Raw genomic sequence first — 26,282 nt, forward strand, 5'->3', positions numbered from 1 at the left:
GTTTTCACATCAGGCGTCCCCACACGGGGGTCGCGACCCTTAGTTTGGGAACCACTGCTGGACACTGTGAGACCACCATCCCTCTCTGAGGCTGAGGTTTAATACACAGAGAAAGACTGGCTGGACTCAATGCTGATTCTTAATGGGTTAAAACGGCTGAACAATGATCATCAAATACAAACGGATGAATGATTTGCCTCAGAACCAGATTATAAAACGTCACATAGAAACATGAATGTCAGATTATAAAACGTCACATAGAAACATGAATGTCAGATTATAAAACGTCACATAGAAACATGAATGTCAGATTATAAAACATGTCTGTAACTATAAACGGGTGGAAAAGCTGAACATTTATAAAAACAAATCCCGAAACGCGATCATTTATCAAGTCCATAAGAAAGCAACACAATGTGTCTTTCATGTCACCAGGAACAAACACTTGTACAACGAATAGGTGTTCACATGACAGGAAGTTGGTGAACAGGTTAATTGAGGAGAACAGGCTTGTGGGTAATGACTGGAGCTGAATCAGTGGAACGGTATTAACACATTCTAACTGTTCTGATTGGTCCCAGAAACAGGAAGTTGGTTAACAGGTTAATTGGGGAGAACAGGCTTGTGGGTAATGACTGGAGCTGAATCAGTGGAACGGTATTAAATATATCAAACACATTCTGATTGGTCCCAGAAACAGGAAGTTGGTTAACAGGTTAATTGGGGAGAACAGGCTTGTGGGTAATGACTGGAGCTGAATCAGTGGAACCGTATTAAATATATCAAACACATTCTGATTGGTCCCAGAAACAGGAAGTTGGTTAACAGGTTAATTGGGGAGACCGGTATTAAATATATCAAACACATTCTAACTGTTCTGATTGGTCCCAGAAACAGGAAGTTGGTGAACAGGCTTGTGGGTAATGACAGGAGCGGAATCGGTGGAACGGCATTAAATACATCACACATGGTTTCCATGGTTTCCGGGTGTTTGATGTCATTCCATTTGCTTCGTTTCCGGACATTTCTATGAGCCGTCCTCCCGTCAGCAGCCTCCTGTGATTCACATGTCCTCACTGTCGAAGGACTCGGAGCACTGGAGAAAGATCTCCTCGTGGTCCCTCATAGCAGACAGATACAGGTCCTATACGGAGAGAGAACCTGTTATCTGGAGGACAGACAGACAGACAGGTCCTATACGGAGAGAGAACCTGTTATCTGGAGGACAGACAGACAGACAGGTCCTATACGGAGAGAGAACCTGTTATCTGGAGGACAGACAGACAGACAGGTCCTATACGGAGAGAGAACCTGTTATCTGGAGGACAGACAGACAGGTCCTATACGGAGAGAGAACCTGTTATCTGGAGGACAGACAGACAAGTCCTATACGGAGAGAGAACCTGTTACCTGGAGGACAGACAGACAGGTCCTATACGGAGAGAGAACCTGTTACCTGGAGGACAGACAGACAGGTCCTATACGGAGAGAGAACCTGTTACCTGGAGGACAGACAGACAGGTCCTATACGGAGAGAGAACCTGTTACCTGGAGGACAGACAGACAAGTCCTATACGGAGAGAGAACCTGTTACCTGGAGGACAGACAGACAGGTCCTATACGGAGAGAGAACCTGTTATCTGGAGGACAGACAGACAGACAGGTCCTATACGGAGAGAGAACCTGTTATCTGGAGGACAGACAGACAGACAGGTCCTATACGGAGAGAGAACCTGTTATCTGGAGGACAGACAGACAGACAGGTCCTATACGGAGAGAGAACCTGTTACCTGGAGGACAGACAGGTCCTATACGGAGAGAGAACCTGTTATCTGGAGGACAGACAGACAGACAGGTCCTATACGGAGAGAGAGAACCTGTTACCTGGAGGACAGACAGACAGACAGACAGGTCCTATACGGAGAGAGAACCTGTTACCTGGAGGACAGACAGACAGGTCCTATACGGAGAGAGAACCTGTTACCTGGTGGACAGACAGACAGGCCCTATACGGAGAGAGAAAGTGTTACCTGGAGGACAGACAGACAGACAGGTCCTATACGGAGAGAGAACCTGTTACCTGGAGGACAGACAGACAGACAGGTCCTATACGGAGAGAGAACCTGTTACCTGGAGGACAGACAGACAGACAGGTCCTATACGGAGAGAGAACCTGTTACCTGGAGGACAGACAGACAGGTCCTATACGGAGAGAGAACCTGTTACCTGGAGGACAGACAGACAGGTCCTATACGGAGAGAGAACCTGTTATCTGGAGGACAGACAGACAGGTCCTATACGGAGAGAGAACCTGTTATCTGGAGGACAGACAGACAGGTCCTATACGGAGAGAGAACCTGTTACCTGGAGGACAGACAGGTCCTATACGGAGAGAGAGAACCTGTTACCTGGAGGACAGACAGACAGGTCCTATACGGAGAGAGAACCTGTTACCTGGAGGACAGACAGACAGGTCCTATACGGAGAGAGAACCTGTTATCTGGAGGACAGACAGACAGGTCCTATACGGAGAGAGAACCTGTTACCTGGAGGACAGACAGACAGGTCCTATACGGAGAGAGAACCTGTTATCTGGAGGACAGACAGACAGGTCCTATACGGAGAGAGAACCTGTTACCTGGTGGACAGACAGACAGGCCCTATACGGAGAGAGAAAGTGTTACCTGGAGGACAGACAGACAGACAGGTCCTATACGGAGAGAGAACCTGTTACCTGGAGGACAGACAGACAGACAGGTCCTATACGGAGAGAGAACCTGTTACCTGGAGGACAGACAGACAGACAGGTCCTATACGGAGAGAGAACCTGTTACCTGGAGGACAGACAGACAGGTCCTATACGGAGAGAGAACCTGTTACCTGGAGGACAGACAGACAGGTCCTATACGGAGAGAGAACCTGTTATCTGGAGGACAGACAGACAGGTCCTATACGGAGAGAGAACCTGTTATCTGGAGGACAGACAGACAGGTCCTATACGGAGAGAGAACCTGTTACCTGGAGGACAGACAGGTCCTATACGGAGAGAGAGAACCTGTTACCTGGAGGACAGACAGACAGGTCCTATACGGAGAGAGAACCTGTTACCTGGAGGACAGACAGACAGACAGGTCCTATACGGAGAGAGAACCTGTTACCTGGAGGACAGACAGACAGGTCCTATACGGAGAGAGAACCTGTTACCTGGAGGACAGACAGACAGGTCCTATACGGAGAGAGAACCTGTTATCTGGAGGACAGACAGACAGGTCCTATACGGAGAGAGAACCTGTTATCTGGAGGACAGACAGACAGGTCCTATACGGAGAGAGAACCTGTTACCTGGAGGACAGACAGGTCCTATACGGAGAGAGAGAACCTGTTACCTGGAGGACAGACAGACAGACAGACACACGTACGTCCTATACGGAGAGAGAACCTGTTATCTGGAGGACAGACAGACAGGTCCTATTCGGAGAGAGAACCTGTTACCTGGAGGACAGACAGACAGGTCCTATACGGAGAGAGAACCTGTTATCTGGAGGACAGACAGACAGGTCCTATACGGAGAGAGAACCTGTTACCTGGAGGACAGACAGACAGGTCCTATACGAAGAGAGAACCTGTTATCTGGAGGACAGACAGACAGGTCCTATACGGAGAGAGAACCTGTTACCTGGAGGACAGACAGGTCCTATACGGAGAGAGAGAACCTGTTACCTGGAGGACAGACAGACAGACAGACACACGTACGTCCTATACGGAGAGAGAACCTGTTATCTGGAGGACAGACAGACAGGTCCTATACGGAGAGAGAGAACCTGTTATCTGGAGGACAGACAGACAGACAGACACACGTACGTCCTATACGGAGAGAGAACCTGTTATCTGGAAGACAGACAGACAGGTCCTATACGGAGAGAGAAGAACCTGTTATCTGGAGGACAGACAGACAGGTCCTATACGGAGAGAGAACCTGTTACCTGGAGGACAGACAGACAGGTCCTATACGGAGAGAGAACATGTTACCTGGAGGACAGACAGACAGATCCTATACGGAGAGAGAGAACCTGTTACCTGGAGGACAGACAGACAAGTCCTATACGGAGAGAGAACATGTTACCTGGAGGACAGACAGACAGATCCTATACGGAGAGAGAGAACCTGTTACCTAGAGGACAGACAGACAGATCCTGTACGGAGATATAACCTGTTATCTGGAGGACAGACAGACAGGTACTGTACGGAGAGATAAGCTGTTATCTGGAGGACAGACAGACAGGTCCTATACGGAGAGAGAACATGTTATCTGGAGGACAGACAGACAGGTCCTGTACGGAGATATAACCTGTTATCTGGAGGACAGACAGACAGACAGGTCCTGTATGGAGAGATAACCTGTTATCTGGAGGACAGACAGACAGGTCCTATACGGAGAGAGAACCTGTTATCTGGAGGACAGACAGACAGGTCCTGTACGGAGAGAGAACCTGTTATCTGGAGGACAGACAGACAGGTCCTATACGGAGAGAGAACCTGTTACCTGGAGGACAGACAGACAGGTCCTATACGGAGAGAAGAACCTGTTACCTGGAGGACAGACAGGTCCTATACGGAGAGAGAACCTGTTATCTGGAGGACAGACAGACAGGTCCTATTCGGAGAGAGAACCTGTTACCTGGAGGACAGACAGACAGGTCCTGTACGGAGAGAGAACCTGTTACCTGGAGGACAGACAGACAGGTCCTATACGGAGAGAAGAACCTGTTATCTGGAGGACAGACAGACAGGTCCTGTACGAAGAGAGAACCTGTTATCTGGAGGACAGACAGACAGGTCCTGTACGGAGAGAGAACCTGTTACCTGGAGGACAGACAGACAGGTCCTATACGGAGAGAGAACCTGTTACCTGGAGGACAGACAGACAGGTCCTATACGGAGAGAGAACCTGTTACCTGGAGGACAGACAGACAGGTCCTATACGGAGAGAGAACCTGTTACCTGGAGGACAGACAGACAGGTCCTATACGGAGAGAGAACCTGTTACCTGGAGGACAGACAGACAGGTCCTATACGGAGAGAAGAACCTGTTACCTGGAGGACAGACAGACAGACAGGTCCTGTACGGAGAGATAACCTGTTACCTGGAGGACAGACAGACAGGTCCTATACGGAGAGAGAACCTGTTATCTGGAGGACAGACAGACAGGTCCTATACGGAGAGAGAACCTGTTACCTGGAGGACAGACAGACAGGTCCTATACGGAGAGAGAACCTGTTACCTGGAGGACAGACAGACAGGTCCTATACGGAGAGAAGAACCTGTTACCTGGAGGACAGACAGACAGGTCCTATACAGAGAGAGAACCTGTTACCTGGAGGACAGACAGACAGGTCCTATACGGAGAGAGAACCTGTTACCTGGAGGACAGACAGACAAGTCCTATACGGAGAGAGAACCTGTTACCTGGAGGACAGACAGACAGGTCCTATACGGAGAGAGAACCTGTTACCTGGAGGACAGACAGACAGGTCCTATACGGAGAGAGAACCTGTTACCTGGAGGACAGACAGACAAGTCCTATACGGAGAGAGAACCTGTTACCTGGAGGACAGACAGACAGGTCCTATACGGAGAGAGAACCTGTTACCTGGAGGACAGACAGACAGGTCCTATACGGAGAGAGAACCTGTTACCTGGAGGACAGACAGACAAGTCCTATACGGAGAGAGAACCTGTTACCTGGAGGACAGACAGACAAGTCCTATACGGAGAGAGAACCTGTTACCTGGAGGACAGACAGACAGGTCCTATACGGAGAGAGAACCTGTTATCTGGAGGACAGACAGACAGGTCCTATACGGAGAGAGAAAGTGTTACCTGGAGGACAGACAGACAGATCCTATACGGAGAGAGAGAACCTGTTACCTAGAGGACAGACAGACAGATCCTGTACGGAGACATAACCTGTTATCTGGAGGACAGACAGACAGGTACTGTACGGAGAGATAAACTGTTATCTGGAGGACAGACAGACAGGTCCTATACGGAGAGAGAACCTGTTACCTGGAGGACAGACAGACAGACAGGTCCTATACGGAGAGAGAACATGTTATCTGGAGGACAGACAGACAGGTCCTATACGGAGAGAGAACCTGTTATCTGGAGGACAGACAGACAGGTCCTATACGGAGAGAGAACCTGTTACCTGGAGGACAGACAGACAGGTCCTGTACGGAGATATAACCTGTTATCTGGAGGACAGACAGACAGACAGGTCCTGTACGGAGAGATAACCTGTTATCTGGAGGACAGACAGACAGACAGGTCCTATACGGAGAGAGAACCTGTTATCTGGAGGACAGACAGACAGGTCCTGTACGGAGAGAGAAGAACCTGTTATCTGGAGGACAGACAGACAGGTCCTGTACGGAGAGAGAACCTGTTACCTGGAGGACAGACAGGTCCTATACGGAGAGAGAACCTGTTATCTGGAGGACAGACAGACAGGTCCTATACGGAGAGAGAACCTGTTATCTGGAGGACAGACAGACAGGTCCTATACGGAGAGAGAACCTGTTACCTGGAGGACAGACAGACAGGTCCTATACGGAGAGAGAACCTGTTACATGGAGGACAGACAGACAGGTCCTATACGGAGAGAAGAACCTGTTACCTGGAGGACAGACAGACAGACAGGTCCTATACGGAGAGAGAACCTGTTACATGGAGGACAGACAGACAGGTCCTATACGGAGAGAAGAACCTGTTACCTGGAGGACAGACAGACAGACAGGTCCTATACGGAGAGAGAACCTGTTATCTGGAGGACAGACAGACAGGTCCTGTACGGAGAGATAACCTGTTACCTGGAGGACAGACAGACAGGTCCTATACGGAGAGAGAACCTGTTATCTGGAGGACAGACAGACAGGTCCTGTACGGAGAGAGAACCTGTTACCTGGAGGAAAGACAGACAGGTCCTATACGGAGAGAGAACCTGTTACCTGGAGGACAGACAGACAGGTCCTATACGGAGAGAGAACCTGTTATCTGGAGGACAGACAGGTCCTATACGGAGAGAGAGAACCTGTTACCTGGAGGACAGACAGACAGGTCCTATACGGAGAGAGAACCTGTTACCTGGAGGACAGACAGAAAGGTCCTATACGGAGAGAGAACCTGTTACCTGGAGGACAGACAGACAGGTCCTATACGGAGAGAGAACCTGTTACCTGGAGGACAGACAGACAGGTCCTATACGGAGAGAGAACCTGTTACCTGGAGGACAGACAGACAGGTCCTATACGGAGAGAAGAACCTGTTACCTGGAGGACAGACAGACAGGTCCTGTACGGAGAGATAACCTGTTACCTGGAGGACAGACAGACAGGTCCTATACGGAGAGAAAACCTGTTATCTGGAGGACAGACAGACAGGTCCTGTACGGAGAGAAAACCTGTTACCTGGAGGACAGACAGACAGGTCCTATACGGAGAGAGAACCTGTTACCTGGAGGACAGACAGACAGGTCCTATACGGAGAGAGAACCTGTTACCTGGAGGACAGACAGACAGGTCCTATACGGAGAGAGAACCTGTTACCTGGAAGACAGACAGACAGGTCCTATACGGAGAGAGAACCTGTTACCTGGAGGACAGACAGACAGGTCCTATACGGAGAGAGAGAACCTGTTACCTGGAGGACAGACAGACAGGTCCTGTACGGAGAGAGAACCTGTTACCTGGAGGACAGACAGGTCCTATACGGAGAGAGAACCTGTTATCTGGAGGACAGACAGACAGGTCCTATACGGAGAGAGAACCTGTTACCTGGAGGACAGACAGACAGGTCCTATACGGAGAGAGAACCTGTTACATGGAGGACAGACAGACAGGTCCTATACGGAGAGAAGAACCTGTTACCTGGAGGACAGACAGACAGACAGGTCCTATACGGAGAGAGAACCTGTTATCTGGAGGACAGACAGACAGGTCCTGTACGGAGAGATAACCTGTTACCTGGAGGACAGACAGACAGGTCCTATACGGAGAGAGAACCTGTTATCTGGAGGACAGACAGACAGGTCCTGTACGGAGAGAGAACCTGTTACCTGGAGGAAAGACAGACAGGTCCTATACGGAGAGAGAACCTGTTACCTGGAGGACAGACAGACAGGTCCTATACGGAGAGAGAACCTGTTATCTGGAGGACAGACAGGTCCTATACGGAGAGAGAGAACCTGTTACCTGGAGGACAGACAGACAGGTCCTATACGGAGAGAGAACCTGTTACCTGGAGGACAGACAGAAAGGTCCTATACGGAGAGAGAACCTGTTACCTGGAGGACAGACAGACAGGTCCTATACGGAGAGAGAACCTGTTACCTGGAGGACAGACAGACAGGTCCTATACGGAGAGAGAACCTGTTACCTGGAGGACAGACAGACAGGTCCTATACGGAGAGAAGAACCTGTTACCTGGAGGACAGACAGACAGACAGGTCCTATACGGAGAGAGAACCTGTTATCTGGAGGACAGACAGACAGGTCCTGTACGGAGAGATAACCTGTTACCTGGAGGACAGACAGACAGGTCCTATACGGAGAGAAAACCTGTTATCTGGAGGACAGACAGACAGGTCCTGTACGGAGAGAAAACCTGTTACCTGGAGGACAGACAGACAGGTCCTATACGGAGAGAGAACCTGTTACCTGGAGGACAGACAGACAGGTCCTATACGGAGAGAGAACCTGTTACCTGGAGGACAGACAGACAGGTCCTATACGGAGAGAGAACCTGTTACCTGGAAGACAGACAGACAGGTCCTATACGGAGAGAGAACCTGTTACCTGGAGGACAGACAGACAGGTCCTATACGGAGAGAGAGAACCTGTTACCTGGAGGACAGACAGACAGGTCCTATACGGAGAGAGAACCTGTTACCTGGAGGACAGACAGAGACAGGTCCTATACGGAGAGAGAACCTGTTACCTGGAGGACAGACAGACAGGTCCTATACGGAGAGAGAACCTGTTACCTGGAGGACAGACAGAGACAGGTCCTATACGGAGAGAGAACCTGTTATCTGGAGGACAGACAGACAGGTCCTGTACGGAGAGAGAACATGTTATCTGGAGGACAGACAGACAGGTCCTGTACGGAGAGAGAACCTGTTACCTGGAGGACAGACAGACAGGTCCTATACGGAGAGAGAACCTGTTATCTGGAGGACAGACAGACAGGTCCTATACAGAGAGAGAACCTGTTATCTGGAGGACAGACAGGTCCTATACGGAGAGAGAATCTGTTACCTGGAGGACAGACAGACAGGTCCTATACGGAGAGAGAACCTGTTACCTGGAGGACAGACAGACAGGTCCTATACGGCGAGAGAACCTGTTACCTGGAGGACAGACAGACAGGTCCTATACGGAGAGAGAACCTGTTACCTGGAGGACAGACAGACAGGTCCTATACGGAGAGAGAACCTGTTACCTGGAGGACAGACAGACAGGTCCTATTCGGAGAGAAACCTGTTATCTGGAGGACAGACAGACAGGTCCTATACGGAGAGAGAACCTGTTACCTGGAGGACAGACAGACAGGTTATGTTCTGGTTTCTACCATACCTGGTTATGTTCTGGTTCCTACCATACCTGGTTATATTCTGGTTCCTACCATACCTGGTTATGTTCTGGTTCCTACCATACCTGGTAATGTTCTGGTTTCTACCATACCTGGTTATATTCTGGTTCCTACCATACCTGGTTATGTTCTGGTTTCTACCATACCTGGTTATGTTCTGGTTCCTACCATACCTGGTTATGTTCTGGTTCCTACCATACCTGGTTATGTTCTGGTTCCTACCATACCTGGTTATGTTCTGGTTTCTACCATACCTGGTTATGTTCTGGTTCCTACCATACCTGGTTATGTTCTGGTTCCTACCATACCTGGTTATGTTCTGGTTTCTACCATACCTGGTTATGTTCTGGTTTCTACCATACCTGGTTATGTTCTGGTTTCTACCATACCTGGTTATGTTCTGGTTTCTACCATACCTGGTTATGTTCTGGTTATGTTCTGGTTCCTACCATACCTGGTTATGTTCTGGTTTCTACCATACCTGGTTATGTTCTGGTTCCTACCATACCTGGTTATGTTCTGGTTTCTCCACCATCTGAGTCTTGACGAAACACATGATGTCCTTATAGATCTCCCGGAGCTTGTCAAAGTCCCCACACTGAGGAGAGGTCGGGACAGGACTGGAGACAGAGAGAGACAAGAGGTTGGTAATGAGTCAACACCAGTCCATCAGAGGACAGAGGAGCAGACAGGACTGGAGACACACAGAGACAAGTGGTTGGTAATGAGTCAACACCAGTCCTCCAGTCCATCAGAGGACAGAGGAGCAGACAGGAATGGAGACACACAGAGACAAGTGGTTGGTAATGAGTCAACACCAGTCCTCCAGTCCATCAGAGGACAGAGGAGCAGACAGGACTGGAGACAGAGAGAGACAAGTGGTTGGTAATGAGTCAACACCAGTCCTCCAGTCCATCAGAGGACAGAGGAGCAGACAGGACAAGTGGTTGGTAATGAGTCAACACCAGTCCTCCAGTCCATCAGAGGACAGAGGACAGAGGAGCAGACAGGACTGGAGACAGAGAGACAAGTGGTTGGTAATGAGTCAAAACCAGTCCATCAGAGGAGCAGGGAAAAGAGACTGAGTAGAGAAGGTGATTATTAAGAGAGAGAGCATTGGGACAATCTCAAAGAACATACTCCTCGAGTCCTTTCTCCTCGCATTCTTATTAAATCCCATTGGATGAGAAAGCCAGGAGGTCCCTCCCCTCTGACCTTCTCCTCCAATGGGAAGATGGAGGCAGAGGGATTTCATGTTTTGTTTAAATTTTACCTTTATTTAACTAGGCAAGTCAGTTAAGAACAAATTCTTATTTTCAATGAGAGCCTAGGAACAGTGGGTTAACTGCCTGTTCAGGGGCAGAACGACAGATTTGTACCTTGTCAGCTCGGGGGTTTGAACTTGCAACCTTCCGGTTACTAGTCCCACGCTCTAACCACCAGTTCATCGGTTTCTGTGAACAGGGAGTGTGTGTATGTCTGTGTGTGTTATCCAGGGCACGTCAGGGCCCAGTCCTTTGTTGAGGGAGACCTAATTAAAAGTGAATTCTTAATGAGAGCTGCTCCAAAGCCACCACCTTTACCATCTCTGTCTCCCCTACACTCTCTCTCTCTCTCTCTCTCTCTCTCTCTCTCTCTGTCTCTGTCTCTCTCACTCTCTCTCACTCACTCACTCACTCTCTCTCTGTCTCTGTCTCTGTCTCTCTCTCTCTCTCTCTCTCTGTCTCTCTCACTCTCTCTCTCTCTCACTCACTCTCTCTCTGTCTCTGTCTCTCTCACTCTCTCTCTCTCTCTCTCTCTCTCTTTCTCTCTCTCTCTCTCTCACTCACTCTCTCTGTCTCTCTCACTCTCTCTCTCTCTCTCTGTCTCTCTGTCTCTCTCTCTCTGTCTCTCTCTCTCTCTCCTGTCTCTGTCGTTCTCTCTCCTCTACCCTGTCTCCTCTCTCTCCTCTACAGTGTATATTTGCTGTCCCCTCAAAATAACGTAAAGTGAGAACACCCCTAAGTGAGAATGTCCAAATTGGGCCCAATTAGCCATTTTCCCTCCCCGGTGTCATGTGACTCGTTAGTGTTACAAGGTCTCAGGTGTGAATGGGGAGCAGGTGTGTTAAATTTGGTGTCATCGCTCTCACACTCCCTCATACTGACTGGTCACTGGAAGTTCAACATGGCACCTCAAATCACTTTTGTGATATACTGTATCTACCTCTTGGTGATGTCATTCGGAAACATAATGTTAACTTTCACTGCTATGCGGACGACACACAACTGTACATTTCAATGAAACATGGTGAAGCCCCCAAATTGCCCTCCCTGGAAACCTGTGTTTCAGACATAAGGAAGTGGATGGCTGCAAACTTTCTACTTTTAAACTTGGCCAAAACAGAGATGCTTGCCCTAGGTCCCAAGACCTGACAATTAATCTTAATGGTTGTACAGTCGTCTTAAATAAAACTGTGAAGGACCTCGGCGTTACTCTGGACCCTGATCTCTCTTTTGAAGAACATATCAAGACCATTTCAAGGACAGCTTTTTTCCATCCACATCTTGGCCATGTTCTGTTATCTTGGCCATGTTCAGGCCACCCCTCATAGCCTGGTTCCTCTCCACCCGGCACAGCCAGAAGAGGACTGGCCACCCCTCATAGCCTGGTTCCTAGGTTTTGGCCTTTCTAGGGAGTTTTTCCTAGCCACCGTGCTTCTACACCTGCATTGCTTGCTGTTTGGGGTTTTAGGCTGGGTTTCTGTACAGCACTTTGAGATATCAGCTGATGTACGAAGGGCTATATAAATACATTTGATTGATTGATTGATATTTGATGACTCTGAAGGACACCATTCCAGGTGATTCCAGATGACATCGTACTGTATTGACAGCTGTGTAATTAAATCAGCGTAGTGTAATATGTGAATCTACCTGTGGTCTGAAGTGGAGTCCATCTCTTTCTTCACCACATCATAGGCATCCTGAAGCAGGTCCTGACAACAAACAAACAAACAAACAAACAACATTCTGGAACGGTTGTAACAACATGGCTGAAACAAGAGGAAACTACTAGCTGTAGATCTGACTGCCTTCCATCCATCACTATGGGGTCTCTGTCCCATTTCTCCAGGGGTATGACTGTCTTCCATCCATCACTATGGGGTCTCTGTCCCATTTCTCCAGGGGTATGACTGACTGCCTTCCATCCATCACTATGGGGTCTCTGTCCCATTTCTCCAGGGGTATGACTGACTGTCAGCCTTCCATCCATCACTATGGGGTCTCTGTCCCATTTCTCCAGAGGTATGACTGTCTTCCATCACTACGGGGTCTCTGTCCCATTTCTCCAGAGGTATGACTGTCTTCCATCACTACGGGGTCTCTGTCCCATTTCTCCAGGGGTATGACTGACTGTCTGTCTTCCATCACTACGGGGTCTCTGTCCCATTTCTCCAGGGGTATGACTGACTGTCTGTCTTCCATCACTATGGGGTCTCTGTCCCATTTCTCCAGGGGTATGACTGACTGTCAGCCTTCCATCCATCACTATGGGGTCTCTGTCCCATTTCTCCAGAGGTATGACTGTCTTCCATCACTACGGGGTCTCTGTCCCATTTCTCCAGAGGTATGACTGTCTTCCATCACTACGGGGTCTCTGTCCCATTTCTCCAGGGGTATGACTGTCTGTCTTCCATCCATCACTATGGGGTCTCTGTCCCATTTCTCCAGGGGTATGACTGTCTGTCAGCCTTCCATCCATCACTATGGGGTCTCTGTCCCATTTCTCCAGGGGTATGACTGACTGTCTGTCTTCCATCACTATGGGGTCTCCATTTCTCCAGGGGTATGACTGTGGGTAGTGGGTCAGTACAATAGAGTGACGAGGGGTGTCTTCTAGACAGGGAGCCAAACCATCAAAGCCGTCACAATGCTGGCTCTTAAAAACGGCTAACCCTATTGTCTATTGTCTTTTACCCCTGAAGACTAAAACAGGGTGCTAGCCACTACTAATCCATCTCTCCCTCCCTTCCTCCCCCTGTCAGATGGATTAGTAGTGGCATCTTGTCCTGGGAGAAGCCTACTGGGAGAGAGGGATGAAACGAAGGAGAGAGAGAGAGACACAGGGATGGAGAGACAGACGGAGAGTGGTGGGGGGGGGGGGGGGGGGGGGGGGTGTAAAGACACATAGAGAGATACAGCCAGAAAATCATCACTTGTCCACCAATGAAGGGAGAAAGAAATAGAGAGAGAAATGGAGAGTGAGAAAGATATGAGCAGAGAAACAGAGCAGCTCACTGTCTAGAGAAACAGAGCAGCTCACTGTCTAGAGAAACAGAGCAGCTCACTGTCTGGAGAAACAGAGCAGCTCACTGTCTGGAGAAACAGAGCAGCTCACTGTCTGCAGAAACAGAGCAGCTCCCTGTCTAGAGAAACAGAGCAGCTCACTGTCTGGAGAAACAGAGAAGCTCACTGTCTGGAGAAACAGAGAAGCTCACTGTCTGGAGAAACAGAGAAGCTCACTGTCTGGAGAAACAGAGAAGCTCACTGTCTGGAGAAACAAAGCAGCTCCCTGTCTAGAGAAACAGAGCAGCTCACTGTCTGGAGAAACAGAGCAGCTCACTGTCTAGAGAAACAGAGCAGCTCACTGTCTGGAGAAACAGAGAAGCTCACTGTCTGGAGAAACAGAGCAGCTCACTGTCTAGAGAAACAGAGCAGCTCACTGTCTAGAGAAACAGAGCAGCTCACTGTCTGGAGAAACAGAGCAGCTCACTGTCTGGAGAAACAGAGCAGATCACTGTCTGGAGAAACAGAGCAGATCACTGTCTAGAGAAACAGAGCAGCTCACTGTCTAGAGAAACAGAGCAGCTCACTGTCTGGAGAAACAGAGCAGCTCACTGTCTGGAGAAACAGAGCAGCTCCCTGTCTGCAGAAACAGAGCAGCTCACTGTCTAGAGAAACAGAGCAGCTCACTGTCTAGAGAAACAGAGCAGCTCACTGTCTAGAGAAACAGAGCAGCTCACTGTCTAGAGAAACAGAGCAGCTCACTGTCTAGAGAAACATAGCAGCTCACTGTCTGGAGAAACAGAGCAGCTCACTGTCTGCAGAAACAGAGCAGCTCACTGTCTAGAGAAACAGAGCAGCTCACTGTCTAGAGAAACAGAGCAGCTCCCTGTCTAGAGAAACAAAGCAGCTCCCTGTCTAGAGAAACAGAGCAGCTCACTGTCTAGAGAAACAGAGCAGCTCACTGTCTGGAGAAACAGAGCAGCTCTGCTCACTGTCTGGAGAAACAGAGCAGCTCTGCTCACTGTCTGGAGAAACAGAGCAGCTCTGCTCACTGTCTGGAGAAACAGAGAAGCTCACTGTCTGGAGAAACAGCTGGGACAGAACATGGTAGCTGGAGGATGTGGATGTGGCTGTGATACGGTGTGTCCTGACCTCTCCATAGGAAGGAGACGAGGCTGTGAGACGGTGTGACCCCTGACCTCTCCATAGGAAGGAGAGGAGGCTGTGAGTCGGTGTGACCCCTGACCTCTCCATAGGAAGGAGAGGAGGCTGTGAGACGGTGTGACCCCTGACCTCTCCATAGGAAAGAGAGGAGGCTGTGAGAAGGTGTGACCCCTGACCTCTCCATAGGAAGGAGAGGAGGCTGTGAGACGGTGTGACCCCTGACCTCTCTATAGGAAGGAGAGGAGACAGTGTGACCCCTGACCTCTCCATAGGAAGGAGAGGAGACGGTGTGACCCCTGACCTTTCCATAGGAAGGAGAGGAGGCTGTGAGACGGTGTGACCCCTGACCTCTCCATAGGAAGGAGAGGAGGCTGTGAGACGGTGTGACCCATGACCTCTCCATAGGAAGGAGAGGAGACGGTGTGACCTCTGACCTCTCCATAGGAAGGAGAGGAGACGGTGTGACCCCTGACCTCTCCATAGGAAGGAGAGGAGACGGTGTGACCCCTGACCTCTCCATAGGAAGGAGAGGAGGCTGTGAGACGGTGTGACCCATGACCTCTCCATAGGAAGGAGAGGAGGCTGTGAGACGGTGTGACCCCTGACCTCTCCATAGGAAGGAGAGGAGGCTGTGAGACGGTGTGACCCATGACCTCTCCATAGGAAGGAGAGGAGGCTGTGAGACGGTGTGACCCATGACCTCTCCATAGGAAGGAGAGGAGGCTGTGAGACGGTGTGACCCCTGACCTCTCCATAGGAAGGAGAGGAGGCTGTGAGACGGTGTGACCCCTGACCTCTCCATAGGAAGGAGAGGAGGCTGTGAGACGGTGTGACCCATGACCTCTCCATAGGAAGGAGAGGAGGCTGTGAGACGGTGTGACCCCTGACCTCTCCATAGGAAGGAGAGGAGGCTGTGAGACGGGGTGTGACCCCTGACCCAGGGGTTCCTTAACTTTTTCAGCCTGGGACGCAAATTAGAAATTCTGTGTTTTCCTGGGACCCAAGCTCACGGAAATATGCAACTATACGTAAATATTGGGACATTTCATTACCCTTATGCCTAAAACAAATGCAATATAGACAAAAACAAATAATAATGCCATAAAATATCAATTTAAATATCTAATCATGTTTATTCTGCCCTACCAAGTTAAAAGGCAGTAACTTCTCATAGCGCCAAACTGAGAAAAATGGGCTTTAATTTACCTTTTGGTTTCATAGTATCTTCATCCAGTTACTGCTAACATTATCATTTTCTCCAGACCACCGTACGAGGCAGGATACTTGTCCACGTGATTAAACATGTATTTAATGTAGCAAAACATGACATGAACTCATTTTAGACCAAACGAGCAGCTACTGCCTTGTTGCTTGGTAGGGCAGCATTGCTGCTCGTTAAAAACACTCTTTATCTGTCTAGGTTGGAACTGGTGCTGTTAAAAATACAATATTTGTTTTTTATTCTGAACATGAATAAACCGATTGATTAAATCCCACAGGTTGAAGTTTTCAACAAGCACGTCTATTCTGGGCTCAGGTTTAGACTCAGAGGTGATACATTTTAGACAAGAGGTGATACTCAGCATTGAGTCTGTTTCTGTACTTGTTTTTTCTTAAGTACGTCAGAGTTGAGAACCCGGACTGACACGGGTACGTGGTGCCACCTTGGACCAGAACATCTACTGCTTCCTCAGTCAGGCAGGAGGCCACTTCCTGCTGGAGATGAACAACCCAGAACTGTGTGAGTGGGTTCTCAGTCAGACAGGAGACCACTTCCTGTTGTAGATGAATAACCCAGAACTGTGTGAGTGGGTTCTTAGTCAGGCAAGATACCACTTCCAATTGTAGATGAACAACCCAGAACTGTGTGAGTGGGATCTCAGTCAGACAGAATACCACTTCATGTTGTAGATGAACAATCCAGAACTGTGTGAGTGAGTTCTCAGTCAGACAGGAGACCACTTCCTGTTGTAGATGAACAACCCAGAACTGTGTGAGTGAGTTCTGTCAGACAGGATACCACTTCCTGTTGTAGATGAACAACCCAGAACTGTGTGAGTGGGTTCTCAGTCAGCTATTATCTGTGTACAAGGCCAGGGGATTGCTAGCTATTATCTGTGTACAAGGCCAGGGGAATGCTAGCTATTATCTGTGTACAAGGCCAGGGGATTGTTAGCTATTATCTGTGTACAAGGCCAGGGGAATGCTAGCTATTATCTGTGTACAAGGCCAGGGGAATGCTAGCTATTAGCTGTGTACAAGGCCAGGGGAATGCTAGCTATTAGCTGTGTACAAGGCCAGGGGAATGCTAGCTATTATCTGTGTACAAGGCCAGGGGATTGTTAGCTATTATCTGTGTACAAGGCCAGGGGATTGTTAGCTATTATCTGTGTACAAGGCCAGGGGATTGCTAGCTATTATCTGTGTACAAGGCCAGGGGAATGCTAGCTATTATCTGTGTACAAGGCCAGGGGATTGTTAGCTATTATCTGTGTACAAGGCCAGGGGAATGCTAGCTATTATCTGTGTACAAGGCCAGGGGAATGCTAGCTATTATCTGTGTACAAGGCCAGGGGATTGTTAGCTATTATCTGTGTACAAGGCCAGGGGAATGCTAGCTATTAGCTGTGTACAAGGCCAGGGGAATGCTAGCTATTATCTGTGTACAAGGCCAGGGGAATGCTAGCTATTAGCTGTGTACAAGGCCAGGGGAATGCTAGCTATTATCTGTGTACAAGGCCAGGGGATTGTTAGCTATTATCTGTGTACAAGGCCAGGGGATTGTTAGCTATTATCTGTGTACAAGGCCAGGGGATTGCTAGCTATTATCTGTGTACAAGGCCAGGGGAATGCTAGCTATTATCTGTGTACAAGGCCAGGGGATTGTTAGCTATTATCTGTGTACAAGGCCAGGGGAATGCTAGCTATTATCTGTGTACAAGGCCAGGGGAATGCTAGCTATTATCTGTGTACAAGGCCAGGGGATTGTTAGCTATTATCTGTGTACAAGGCCAGGGGAATGCTAGCTATTATCTGTGTACAAGGCCAGGGGAATGCTAGCTATTATCTGTGTACAAGGCCAGGGGAATGCTAGCTATTAGCTGTGTACAAGGCCAGGGGATTGTTAGCTATTATCTGTGTACAAGGCCAGGGGAATGCTAGCTATTATCTGTGTACAAGGCCAGGGGAATGCTAGCTATTATCTGTGTACAAGGCCAGGGGAATGCTAGCTATTAGCTGTGTACAAGGCCAGGGGAATGCTAGCTATTATCTGTGTACAAGGCCAGGGGAATGCTAGCTTTTATCTGTGTACAAGGCCAGGGGAATGTTAGCTATTATCTGTGTACAAGGCCAGGGGATTGTTAGAAAGAGAAACATCTACTACTATGAGGGTTAGTTAGTTACTCCCATATGTCTGCTGATCAGCACCTGTTAGAAAATGACAACAACGCCTTGCTCACTCACTGTTCCACTGTCAAAGCACTGTTTCCCAGAAGGACTGTTTCCCAGAAGGACTGTTTCCCAGAAGGACTGTTTCCCAGAAGGATCGTTTCCCAGAACGACTGTTTCCCAGAACCACTGTTTCCCAGAACCACCGTTTCCCAGAAGGACCGTTTCCCAGAAGGACCGTTTCCCAGAAGGACCGTTTCCCAGAAGGACCGTTTCCCAGAAGGACTGTTTCCCTGAATGACTGTTTCCCAGAAGGACCGTTTCCCTGAACGACTGTTTCTTTTGTGTGACACTAAGACAGAGAAACTCAACGCCGTATTTGCGTTTCATGACGATTGAGCTCAGTCGGAACTAGTAGCTACCATGAGTCCATTTGTTGACTGCGGTGGGTGGATGGCTGGTGGGAACGACACGTCAATGGCTGACAGAGCTACAGCGGTGGGTGGATGGCTGGTGGGAACGACACGTCAATGGCCGACAGAGCTACAGCGGTGGGTGGATGGCTGGTGGGAACGACACGTCAATGGCCGACAGAGCTACAGCGGTGGGTGGATGGCTGGTGGGAACGACACGTCAATGGCCGACAGAGCTACAGCGGTGGGTGGATGGCTGGTGGGAACGACACGTCAATGGCCGACAGAGCTACAGCGGTTGGGTCTCGGGAGTGATCTTCAAGAAAACGGGCTGGGGATCGAACCAGGGTCTGTAGTGACGCCTCTAGCACTGAGATGCAATGCCGTAGACCGCCGCGCCACTTGGCCAAATCAATTAAAATCCAGTAATCAATTCATAATAATTGATTAAATAATTGATTAAGGAAAGCTGTACTCACCTCTTCATAGCTAGAAGGAGAAGAGGCTCCCTGGCTGTTTGCCTGAGTGGAGGGCTGGAGCGTGAGGTGGAAGTGGGTGTCTGGAACAGGATTAGGGGGTGTCTCTGCCGGCCCTTCCCAGCCCAGGGTGCTCTGCTGGGGGGGACAGGTCTGGTAGGCTGCCCGGCGCTCTGGAGAGAAGCTATCCCACAGACCTGAGATAGCTTCAGATACTACAGCCAGACCAGTCTGTCCCGGGCTCAGCACACCGCTACAAACCAACTTCTCCAGTGTCTGTCTGTAGAACAACAAGTACCTGGGGAGAAATAGAGAGATGGGGGAGTGGGATGGTAGGGAGAGAGAGATAGGGATGAGAGAGAGATGGGGAGGAGTGGGATGGGGGAGAGAGAGAGATGGGGATGGGAGAAAGAGAGGGATGGGGAGAGAGTGAGGGTGATTGGGGAGAGAGATAGATAGGGATGGGAGAGAGAGAGGGATGGGGTGAGAGAGATGGGTGAGAGAAGGGGTGATGGGGAGAGAGAGGGATGGGGAGAGAGAGAGGGTGATTGGGGAGAGATAGAGATGGGGGAGAGAGAGAGAGGGTGATGGGGTGAGAGAGGGATGGGGGAGAGAGAGGGTGATTGGGGAGAGATAGATAGGGATGGGAGAGAGAGAGGGATGGGGAAGAGAGAGAGGGTGAAGGGGAGAGAGAGGGTGATGGGGAGAGAGGGATGGGAGAGAGAGGGTTATGGGGAGAGAGAGATAGGGATGGGAGAGGGTGATGGGGAGAGAGAGGGTGAAGGGGGGAGAGAGGGTGAAGGGGAGAGAGAGGGTGAAGGGGAGAGAGAGGGTGGAGGGGAGAGAGAGAGGGTGAAGGGGAGAGAGATAGATAGGAATGGGAGAGAGAGAGGGTTATGGGGAGAGAGAGGGTTATGGGGAGAGAGATAGATAGGAATGGGAGAGAGAGAGGGTTATGGGGAGAGAGAGGGTTATGGGGAGAGAGATAGATAGGAATGGGAGAGGGAGAGGGTGAGGGGGAGAGAGAGAGGGTTATGGGGAGAGTGAGATATGGATGGGAGAGAGAGAGGGTCATGGGGAGAGAGAGAGGGTTATGGGGAGAGAGAGAGATCATAGCTGTTTTATGGAGGTTATACATTAATTTGGTGAAATGAGTCCCTTTTTTAAACCCCTCTCCCATGGTCAGAGGTGCACCTCAGTGCCCCCGGCTATAAATCCCCTCGTGCTGAATCCTTGATCCCCAGCCACAGGCCAGGAGAGCACTAACTCAACTCACTACGGGCAGTTAAAACATCTCAACGGAGACAGGACATCTAATAGAAGCAACCTGCCAAGGCTGAAATTCTGGCAGATTGTTCATTCAAAAATATGACTTCAGTTTCATTTGGGGAGTAGCTTCAACTGAGACTTAAGGCGGGGACAGAATTGTCCCTTGAGAAGTATCTTCTGTTGTCACTCATTCTGTCAGTAAATTGGTCTATAATCAGACTGTCTATAAGTTGGTCTATAATCAGACTGTCTATAAGTTGGTCTATAATCAGACTGTCTATACGTTGGTCTATAATCAGACTGTCTATAGGTTGATCTATAATCAGACTGTCTATAGGTTGGTCTATAATCAGACTGTCTATAGGTTGGTCTATAATCAGACTGTCTATACGTTGGTCTATAATCAGACTGTCTATAGGTTGGTCTATAATCAGACTGTCTATAGGTTGGTCTATAATCAGACTGTCTATACGTTGGTCTAAAATCAGACTGTTTAATAAAGTCCCCTTAAAGTAACAGTGAAGGCCAGACACAGATGAAGCCCTACTCAACATGCTTTTCAGTCTAAAACATGGGTCCATCTACATCCGGGAAACCAGCCCAAAGAGAGAGTGAGTGCCTGTCCCATGACCCACCCTGCCAGGGTTTCTGTTGAGGAAAAGCCAATAAATCAAATTGTCCGGGAGAAGAAACAATCCCATTGTGGAGTGTTTTATAGCCTCTACACTGATGGAAATACCAATTGACTGGTCAGCTGTATAGCCTCTACACTGATGGTCAGCTGTATAGCCTCTACACTGATGGTCAGCTGTATAGCCTCTACACTGATGGAAATACCAATTGACTAGTCAGCTGTATAGCCTCTACACTGATGGTCAGCTGTATAGCCTCTACACTGATGGTCAGCTGTATAGCCTCTACACTGATGGTCAGCTGTATAGCCTCTACACTGATGGTCAGCTGTATAGCCTCTACACTGATGGTCAGCTGTATAGCCTCTACACTGACGGTCAGCTGTATAGCCTCTACACTGATGGTCAGCTGTATAGCCTCTACACTGATGGTCAGCTGTATAGCCTCTACACTGATGGAAATACTAGATGACTGGTCAGCTGTATAGTCTCTACACTGATGGTCAGCTGTATAGCCTCTACACTGATGGTCAGCTGTATAGCCTCTACACTGATGGTCAGCTGTATAGCCTCTACACTGATGGTCAGCTGTATAGCCTCTACACTGATGGTCAGCTGTATAGCCTCTACACTGATGGAAATACTAGATGACTGGTCAGCTGTATAGCCTCTACACTGATGGTCAGCTGTATAGCCTCTACACTGATGGTCAGCTGTATAGCCTCTACACTGATGGTCAGCTGTATAGCCTCTACACTGATGGTCAGCTGTATAGCCTCTACACTGATGGTCAGCTGTATAGCCTCTACACTGATGAAAATACCAGTTGACTGGTCAGCTGTATAGCCTCTACACTGATGGAAATACCAGTTGACTGGTCAGCTGTATAGCCTCTACACTGATGGTCAGCTGTATAGCCTCTACACTGATGGTCAGCTGTATAGCCTCTACACTGATGGTCAGCTGTATAGCCTCTACACTGATGGTCAGCTGTATAGCCTCTACACTGATGGTCAGCTGTATAGCCTCTACACTGATGGTCAGCTGTATAGCCTCTACACTGATGGTCAGCTGTATAGCCTCTACACTGATGGAAATACCAATTGACTAGTCAGCTGTATAGCCTCTACACTGATGGTCGGCTGTATAGCCTCTACACTGATGGTCGGCTGTATAGCCTCTACACTGATGGAAATACCAGTTGACTAGTCAGCTGTATAGCCTCTACAATGATGGTCAGCTGTATAGCCTCTACACTGATGGAAATACCAGTTGACTAGTCAGCTGTATAGCCTCTACACTGATGGTCAGCTGTATAGCCTCTACACTGATGGTCAGCTGTATAGCCTCTACACTGATGGAAATACCAGTTGACTAGTCAGCTGTATAGCCTCTACAATGATGGTCAGCTGTATAGCCTCTACACTGATGGAAATACCAGTTGACTAGTCAGCTGTATAGCCTCTACACTGATGGTCAGCTGTATAGCCTCTACACTGATGGTCAGCTGTATAGCCTCTACACTGATGGTCAGCTGTATAGCCTCTACACTGATGGAAATACCAGTTGACTAGTCAGCTGTATAGCCTCTACAATGATGGTCAGCTGTATAGCCTCTACACTGATGGAAATACCAGTTGACTAGTCAGCTGTATAGCCTCTACACTGATGGTCAGCTGTATAGCCTCTACACTGATGGTCAGCTGTATAGCCTCTACACTGATGGTCAGCTGTATAGCCTCTACACTGATGGTCAGCTGTATAGCCTCTACACTGATGGTCAGCTGTATAGCCTCTACACTGATGGTCAGCTGTATAGCCTCTACACTGATGGTCAGCTGTATAGCCTCTACACTGATGGTCAGCTGTATAGCCTCTACACTGATGGAAATACCAGTTGACTAGTCAGCTGTATAGCCTCTACACTGATGGTCAGCTGTATAGCCTCTACACTGATGGAAATACCAGTTGACTAGTCAGCTGTATAGCCTCTACAATGATGGTCAGCTGTATAGCCTCTACACTGATGGAAATACCAGTTGACTAGTCAGCTGTATAGCCTCTACACTGATGGTCAGCTGTATAGCCTCTACACTGATGGTCAGCTGTATAGCCTCTACACTGATGGTCAGCTGTATAGCCTCTACACTGATGGTCAGCTGTATAGCCTCTACACTGATGGAAATACCAATTGACTAGTCAGCTGTATAGCCTCTACACTGATGGTCGGCTGTATAGCCTCTACACTGATGGTCGGCTGTATAGCCTCTACACTGATGGAAATACCAGTTGACTAGTCAGCTGTATAGCCTCTACAATGATGGTCAGCTGTATAGCCTCTACACTGATGGAAATACCAGTTGACTAGTCAGCTGTATAGCCTCTACACTGATGGTCAGCTGTATAGCCTCTACACTGATGGTCAGCTGTATAGCCTCTACACTGATGGAAATACCAGTTGACTAGTCAGCTGTATAGCCTCTACAATGATGGTCAGCTGTATAGCCTCTACACTGATGGAAATACCAGTTGACTAGTCAGCTGTATAGCCTCTACACTGATGGTCAGCTGTATAGCCTCTACACTGATGGTCAGCTGTATAGCCTCTACACTGATGGTCAGCTGTATAGCCTCTACACTGATGGAAATACCAGTTGACTAGTCAGCTGTATAGCCTCTACAATGATGGTCAGCTGTATAGCCTCTACACTGATGGAAATACCAGTTGACTAGTCAGCTGTATAGCCTCTACACTGATGGTCAGCTGTATAGCCTCTACACTGATGGTCAGCTGTATAGCCTCTACACTGATGGTCAGCTGTATAGCCTCTACACTGATGGTCAGCTGTATAGCCTCTACACTGATGGTCAGCTGTATAGCCTCTACACTGATGGTCAGCTGTATAGCCTCTACACTGATGGTCAGCTGTATAGCCTCTACACTGATGGTCAGCTGTATAGCCTCTACACTGATGGAAATACCAGTTGACTAGTCAGCTGTATAGCCTCTACACTGATGGTCAGCTGTATAGCCTCTACACTGATGGAAATACCAGTTGACTAGTCAGCTGTATAGCCTCTACAATGATGGTCAGCTGTATAGCCTCTACACTGATGGAAATACCAGTTGACTAGTCAGCTGTATAGCCTCTACACTGATGGTCAGCTGTATAGCCTCTACACTGATGGTCAGCTGTATAGCCTCTACACTGATGGTCAGCTGTATAGCCTCTACACTGATGGTCAGCTGTATAGCCTCTACACTGATGGTCAGCTGTATAGCCTCTACACTGATGGTCAGCTGTATAGCCTCTACACTGATGGTCAGCTGTATAGCCTCTACACTGATGGTCAGCTGTATAGCCTCTACACTGATGGAAATACCAGTTGACTAGTCAGCTGTATAGCCTCTACACTGATGGTCAGCTGTATAGCCTCTACACTGATGGAAATAACAGTTGACTGGTCAGCTGTATAGCCTCTACACTGATGGTCAGCTGTATAGCCTCTACACTGATGGTCAGCTGTATAGTCTCTACACTGATGGAAATACCAGTTGACTAGTCAGCTGTATAGCCTCTACACTGATGGAAATACCAGTTGACTAGTCAGCTGTATAGCCTCTACACTGATGGAAATACCAGTTGACTAGTCAGCTGTATAGCCTCTACACTGATGGAAATACCAGTTGACTAGTCAGCTGTATAGCCTCTACACTGATGGAAATACCAGTTGACTGGTCGGCTGTATAGCCTCTACACTGATGGAAATACCAGTTGATTGGTCAGCTGTATAGCCTCTACACTGATGGAAATACCAGTTGACTAGTCAGCTGTATAGCCTCTACACTGATGGAAATACCAGTTGACTAGTCAGCTGTATAGCCTCTACACTGATGGAAATACCAGTTGACTGGTCGGCTGTATAGCCTCTACACTGATGGAAATACCAGTTGACTGGTCAGCTGTATAGCCTCGACACTGATGGAAATACCAGTTGATTGGTCAGCTGTATAGCCTCTACAATGATGGAAATACCAGTTGATTGGTCAGCTGTATAGCCTCTACAATGATGGAAATACCAGTTGACTGGTCAGATGTATAGCCTCTACACTGATGGAAATACCAGTTGACTGGTCAGCTGTATAGCCTCGACACTGATGGAAATACCAGTTGATTGGTCAGCTGTATAGCCTCTACAATGATGGAAATACCAGTTGATTGGTCAGCTGTATAGCCTCTACAATGATGGAAATACCAGTTGACTGGTCAGATGTATAGCCTCTACACTGATGGAAATACCAGTTCACAGAAGTTAAAACTTGGTCGCAAATGGATCTTCCAAATGGACAATGACCCCAAGCATAAGTTGTTGCAAAATGGCTTAAGGACAACAAAGTCAAGGTATTGGAGTGGCCATCACAAAGCCCTGACCTCAATCCTATAGAACATTTGTGTGCAGAACTGAAAAAGCGTGTGCGAACAAGGAGGCCTACAAACCTGACTCAGTTACATCAGCTCTGTCAGGAGGAATGGGCCAAAATTCACCCAACTTATTGTGGGAAACTCGTGGAAGGCTGCCTGAAACGTTTGACCCAAGTTAAACCATTTAAAGGCAATGCTACCAAATACTAATTGAGTGTATGTAAACTTCTGACCCACTGGGGATGTGATGAAAGAAATAAAAGCTGAAATAAATAATTCTCTCTACTATTATTCTGACATTTCACATTCTTAAAATAAAGAGGTGATCCTAACTGACCTAAGACAGGGAATTGTTACTAGGATTAAATGTCAGGATTAGTGAAAAACTGAGTTGAAATGTATTTTTGCTAAGGTGTATGTAAACTTACGACTTCAACTGTATATATATATATATCCTAGGCCTATTAGTTGTATGAATCTGGGATCTATCGTCCCAAAACTGTCCCAGAGTCTGTTTGTAACAGGCAATTTCTTTCTCGACAAGCTGACCAATAGAATAGGTGGACTAGACTTTTCTACTATAGTAGATTGCCATAG

At 48.4% G+C, this 26,282-nt stretch overlaps 1 protein-coding gene across 2 annotated transcripts in view; it reads right to left on the minus strand.

Moving 5' to 3' along the window:
• Window positions 1-256: 256 nt before the first annotated feature.
• Window positions 257-26,282, minus strand: part of LOC118938873 (stimulated by retinoic acid gene 8 protein homolog) — a 32,826-nt gene continuing 6,800 nt past the window's right edge. For both annotated transcript variants that reach the window (XM_036945474.1, XM_036945473.1), the window contains exons 6-9: window positions 19,364-19,658; window positions 12,565-12,626; window positions 10,158-10,269; window positions 257-1,144 (exon numbers count right to left, since the gene is read on the minus strand). In XM_036945474.1, the coding sequence (XP_036801369.1) occupies window positions 1,064-1,144; window positions 10,158-10,269; window positions 12,565-12,626; window positions 19,364-19,658 (550 nt within the window). In that variant the 3' untranslated portion in view covers window positions 257-1,063. The remainder of the gene's footprint in view (window positions 1,145-10,157; window positions 10,270-12,564; window positions 12,627-19,363; window positions 19,659-26,282) is intronic.

The sequence above is a fragment of the Oncorhynchus mykiss genome, chromosome 15, assembly GCF_013265735.2.
Source record: "Oncorhynchus mykiss isolate Arlee chromosome 15, USDA_OmykA_1.1, whole genome shotgun sequence".
In the NCBI taxonomy this organism is placed as follows: Eukaryota; Metazoa; Chordata; class Actinopteri; order Salmoniformes; family Salmonidae; genus Oncorhynchus; species Oncorhynchus mykiss.